We start from the raw sequence: 6,025 nt of genomic DNA, 5'->3' as shown, positions 1-6,025 counted from the left end.
AGGTAGTTTAGGTAGGTTCCCTGAAACCTCACACTTCATATCCTCTAAAATAGTGTTCAGTATACATACGCTAAAAGTTGCTCTAGAATGGGCTACTTAGTCACCATTTAGCATTTCAAAATGTGAAAAAAGTCAGGGATAAAAGCACCAAGCACCAAAAACATCCAGTATCTATGGTTTTATACTGTATTTTGCTTCAATAAACAGAATTAAAAAAAAGGAAAACAAACACTTGCCAGCTACAGCTAGCAAACAGAAAAAGGTTAATAAAATGACAGAATCATAAGCCACCTGGTGTCACAAAAATGCATACAATTTTTTCAGTTAGGAAGAAGTCTTTTAGTGGAAGCAGCTCTTTGATTTAAACATGCCCCTAAAGCCTATCCTAGGGTTGTGACCGAATTGCTTTTGCCCACTGTCCAGTTCTATTTATCATCATCATCATCACTGATCCACACCCCTCTTTAAAGAATCCCACCTTAAGCTCCAGACCAAGCTTTTGCTATATTGTCTTTTCATCACCTGTCAAGCCTCAACCAATCCCTTGCCACTTAGCAGCTTGAATAAGTTTCTCCTCACAAAAGGGGCTTCTATGCAATCAGGGGTAATACAGTAGAAGATTCAATTCCTATTTTCCAACATAATGCCATGTTGGGTTTTTTGACTAGTGTGCAACTACAAACCAATTCTTTTTTGTTGGCAGCACTGTACATCAGGGAAGAAGGAATTTTATAAAATAATTAAAAATAATATAATCAAATTAAAACAAATTTTACTGGACTTTCTGCACAGGTATGTAATCTGTAAACTCAAGAAGTTATCATTAAGTTTTACAGGAGTCAAATATGTATATATTTTACCTTCTAACCACTTCTTTCCAGCCTTCTTCTCTCTTCTGGCCTCTTTTTGGACTAGTAAGATTCAGCTTCACATTTGGAGAGGCAAGAGGCAGGGACACAGATTTGTAACTTGTTGATAATGAATTTGGATTAGTTTCATCGTCAAGTCTGGGAACAGAGATGTATTGATCACAGATTATAAAATTAAGTTACAAAAGTTGTTGTAAGACATACATTTTACGAAAGGCAAAATATAAACACTAAAATTCTTTTATTCATATTGTGCAACAGTTGTTGAAAGGGAGTCTCCATCATATCTCCTCACCAGTTGTCCAGAACCTACAAATTCTCTGACAACCACATGCCTAAATTACATCAAACAATACCAGAGACGAGATTAAAATGCCCTTTATGCTAGGAGGTGCGTGACCCCCTGGTTAAATCCCTATCTGTGATGCATGCTATATTTTTGTCGTCGTTTAACACTTCGTTAACAACTTAACTTTAGGTACTTCTATCCCATATTATCAAAATCTGAGCATTTCATAAACATGTGCTAATCCTTACATGAAGCAGGAAGAAAAATCTACTTCCCGCCACCCACTTTGAAGATGACAAAGCAGAGTAAAAATTGTAAAGGTCATGTATTTTTAAAGGTATTTAGGCATTTCATTCTCACTGATTTCAATAAGTTAAGCACCAAGACATCTTTTGACAATGTACCTTCCTTAGTCTAAGCTAACAGTAAATCTGTGGCACATCAGGAAAGTAAATGCAAGTCAGTAAAGATCTCTAGCCTTGGAGCCATCAATCCCTCTTGTACTAGGTCAGGGGTCAGCAATGTTTTTGGGCAGAGTGCCAAAAACACCAACTTCAACTTGTAAGATGCTGGTGTGCCAGGTGTGGATGGCAGAGGAGCCACGAGGGGCCCGATCTTTGTTGTGACCATGTAGCCCTGGCCCTTCCCTGCCACCCATCCAGAGGCACATATGCCAAGCAAAATGCCTTTGAGTGCCACACTCTGGCACTTTGTGCCAGGGGTTGCCTACCTCTATACTAGGTCTTCCCTTGTTACCTGCAGCCCCTTTGTCCTACTTTTTCATTCTGTCTTCCTTTACTTGCTATGTCTCAAGTGATTGAGTCAGACAATCTGTTCATGTTCTATCTACCAAATAAACTCAGATTTCAATTCCCGTGTAAGCAACCCCTACATATAAAAGAACTCTGCTGATGTATAAGACTGATGCTCAAACAATACATTTCGCAAAATTTTCTTTTGGCTTGTGCATGCTTTACCAATGTAACAAAGCAGTTCAACAGACCACCTGTATGTTTCCTGTAGACTCTAAGCCTCAAAAAATCTGATTATTATGGAATTAAAACATTTCCTACAAAAGCCTATTAGAGAAAACCCCCAAAACAGTGAAACATGTGGCTTGGATAGGGGCAATCCTGCCTCAGGCAGAGGGTTAGACTAGATGACCACTAGACGTCCCGTCCAGCCCTGCTTCTCTAGGATTCTATGAAACTGGTCATATACAAAATAAAGTACCAAAGACAAACAAAGTTTTTTCCTGCCACTAAGTAATTATTAGGTGATACTTGTAATTAGAATAGCGAAACTTTCAGTACAGAGTGACTTTTAAAAGCAAATGTTCTGAAGTACAGATATGGTTAACTTTATCATAAGCATGGCAAGGAAAGCAGGCAATCAAATACAAAAAATTCAAATGGGCTGTAAAAGGGATCATTTAGGGAAAAAGATGCTCATGTTTCAGAAACTTAATATAGGCAATCCTTGACTTGGACCGTTTCACGTTACAACATTTTGCACTTACAATGTTTATAAATTGACCCGTTTCAACTTTATGATGTCAGTGTCGATTTAACAACACTTGATCCAATGTGGCGCCATGCCAGTGAACAAGTTCGCTGTATCACTCTCACCTCCCTGGAGAACATCTGTCCAAACTTCCTTGGACACTTTAAGAAAGCAGACAAGACTCCAGAGACTACTCTAGCCAAGAACCCTCCAAAAGTCCAGCAAGTCACCTCAAAAAAGTCCTTCCAAATCAATATGATTGGTATTTACAATATAAATACATTATTGTAGCTATATTACTCATCTATAATTGATTAAGTACAAAATTCTGGGGTCTTTGTGGTGAAAATAGGGTATTGGGTCTTGGTTCAGGAACCAATCCCCCATTTCTAACATTGTTTCTTATGAGAAAATTGGTTCCGAGTTGCAATGTTTCAACTTAAGATGCCGTTTTCAGGAACCAATTGTGTTGCAAGTCTGAGGACTGCCTGTAGTTTAATACGAGTCAAATTTCACTTGTCCAATTCTGGCTTTCCATTTACTTGAGACAAAGGACTGCTTATCCGGATAACTGAAAAGTTTGCTGCTGTCTTGAAAAATAAATTATGATGAAAAAAGTGATGTTTATAGTGATATTATCATGTGCCTTGCAAGCTACTGTGGATATATATATTTTAAGAGGCTTAGTCTTGAAGCATCAAAGAACAAGCACACAGTTTTAGACTGAACTATCTATATACTGGTACCTGGTACTGAAAATGCAAACAGGGCCAAAAATAATTAAGAAGAAGGAAAACTGCTATGGATTGAGGAATATTCCAAATTGTGCCAAGTTACAGGAAGATGTTTGATTACCATAAGCCCTAACCTCCAGTCTGCAAAATGCATCTTAGTCTTCAATGAACACATTTTAAATGAAATTAGAGTTTTTGCCTCTTTTCAGGCTGTCAAGTAAAACACAAAATCAAGGTGTAGGTCTTGTGTTCTTTTAAAAGATTTATTTTACTTTTTTCACTATTAAAATCATCTTGATCACAACCATAAAAATGATGCCCTCTTTACTCAGTGCAGGCAAAACACAGGCAGTAATGCTACAAAATTCCTGCATAAAACCCTATAAAAGTGTCTCAAAACATGACTTTAAAAGTAGCTATATTAAAGGTCATAAATTCAGATTTGTATCACTATTCAGACTGTGGCTTCTGTATTTTATAAGGTATTCACTAGGAACCAGACTGAACCTCCAACTTATTTTACACAAGCCAGTGTACAGCCATTATATTACTTTGACCTTCTGGTCCAGGCTGGATATAAAGGAATCTAGTAGACAGTCTGAAGATGAAGGGTTCTGTATCTCACTACCAAATAACCTGTCATCCTGCCCTATTTAAAACAAAAACAATCACAGAACTATTCGTGTGAATGAATTATCAAACCATATAACAGCATTACGGAATAATGGAACTACTTTTGTAAGACTATGAATAAAGCTGACACTGAGGTTTCCAATCCTTTTACCATAAGCTCTTTTCACAATCCATTCAGTTAATGATTCACTTTATACATCTAACAAGTGCACAGAGATCCTGATTTAGCAGAGCACTCCAATTTTGTATGGAGTTGCCAACAATGCCAGAATTCTCATTTACTTTTCATTTTTAAAACTGGCACACCCAAGTCAATTCAGCTATTTAAAAACCATGCAATAAAACAGAATTTTAAGACTGTAGTCTCACAAACTGATGCGATTTACCTGCTGTAATTCATCTCCAGCAAATATTTACACTGATACAGACCAAGGTAGTGTTCTAAAAGGGTGAGGAACAGAAACTGATGGCTCACCTTGTTGGTGTTTTTGGAGCTGAGGTGCTAGACTTTTCTTCCTGAGAAGGGAGCAGCAACGAGGAGTATCGCCTATCAGTAGATGAGTTTGTATCCATAGTGAAGTTTAATTCCTGGCTTTTACTTCCACTGCTACTCTCACTATTACAATCTGTGCTATCCAGGTTATCAGAATCACTATTCCCACCTGCACTGCCACCTCTTGGCTCTCCATTTATTTTATTTGTATCTGCTTTTTGTTGTGCTAGAGATATATGCTGATCTGGCAAAATTATCTGCACATTCTGAGGAGTGTCTTTAGTTTTATTTTTCTTGTTTTTTCGGTTGGTGCTGGGGGTAGTCACCACATTGGCTCTCTTCTTCCCGAAGACATTTGTGAAAGTTGCTGATGTTGCAGAGATTCCAATTGTAGTTGTAGTGGTTGCACTGGGAGGCTCTATAGGAACTTCTTGCTCCACTTAAATGAATAAAAATAGATAAAAAGTATTTACCATGTATTTTTAAGACAAGATAGAAAATTCTCGCTGATCAACGATACTTTACATTTAAAGTTGCAATTCTGGTCTCAGCTTCCACTACAATAATAAAAGCAACTGTTTTAGTTATTACAAACATCCTAGATATGCTGAGGGGATTTTGATTAGGGAAGAAGGAAAGAACTGAAGGAATGTGACAATTAACAAAAGCAGTTTCATTCACTAGGAACAATAAATTGTCAAATTAAACTTTTGGCTGTATGGTAAAAACCAGAGCAAAAGCAACCCTAAAGTGGAGAGAGAGAACTGGACCAGCCTATTCAGCAAGACCTTTGATTTCTTTAAAGATATTTTGCTCTTCTGAGGCAAATAAGACTTTTTTTAAAACTAGAAGTCACTTTAGGTTTTAAAGTTGTTTTTGGCTATCCCGGAATATGTACACTTCAGTATTTGTACTAATATCGAAAAAAAAAAAAAAAAAGGTTATTTAGGCTACAAACCAATGACTACAAAAATGCAGCATGGTGTAATTATGTTCCCATGCTTTTTTTTTTTTTTTTTTTATTATTCATCTACACTATTTCTCCCACTGTAAGCTCTCTACTAATAACAAATTAAAACAGTCCGTTTTGCCAGTAAACCTTGCTCAAAAACACAAGCTTGCTCACACACAATTCGGTACATAAATTACAAATACAAGCTTAAGCTTTCTATTTGGACCCTAGAGGGAAGACCAGCAGACTCTCTTGTTGCCTGAAAGACACCTGTGCCCAAAAGCTTTCAAAGAACAATTATTCCAACTATTCAGCTGATCCAATAAAAGATATTAATTCAATTTATTATTAAGGATTCAGGCTGAAAGCCATGCTCCCGAAAACAACATAACAGATATACAACCATAATATAAAGTTTAAACAAAAATAATAGAAATGCAAAATAATAAAATAGGGCCAATTATAAAAAGCGTTATTCCTACTCCTAGAATTAACATAATCAAGTATAAATATGGCGCTAAATCAGATCACAAATCTATAAAATGTTATGCA

At 36.7% G+C, this 6,025-nt stretch overlaps 1 protein-coding gene across 1 annotated transcript in view; it reads right to left on the bottom strand.

Annotated features, from left to right (window-relative positions):
- Positions 1 to 6,025, bottom strand: part of ANKHD1 (ankyrin repeat and KH domain containing 1) — a 171,483-nt gene that overhangs the window by 15,025 nt on the left and 150,433 nt on the right. The window contains exons 26-27 of the mRNA XM_019534707.1: positions 4,504 to 4,960; positions 861 to 1,007 (exon numbers count right to left, since the gene is read on the bottom strand). Coding sequence (XP_019390252.1) covers positions 861 to 1,007; positions 4,504 to 4,960 — 604 coding nt within the window. The remainder of the gene's footprint in view (positions 1 to 860; positions 1,008 to 4,503; positions 4,961 to 6,025) is intronic.

The sequence above is a fragment of the Crocodylus porosus genome, unplaced genomic scaffold, assembly GCF_001723895.1.
Source record: "Crocodylus porosus isolate Cpor-Errol unplaced genomic scaffold, CroPor_comp1, whole genome shotgun sequence".
In the NCBI taxonomy this organism is placed as follows: Eukaryota; Metazoa; Chordata; order Crocodylia; family Crocodylidae; genus Crocodylus; species Crocodylus porosus.
Note: the sequence above shows the minus strand (reverse complement) of the source record. Positions and strands in the feature narration are given on the sequence as shown.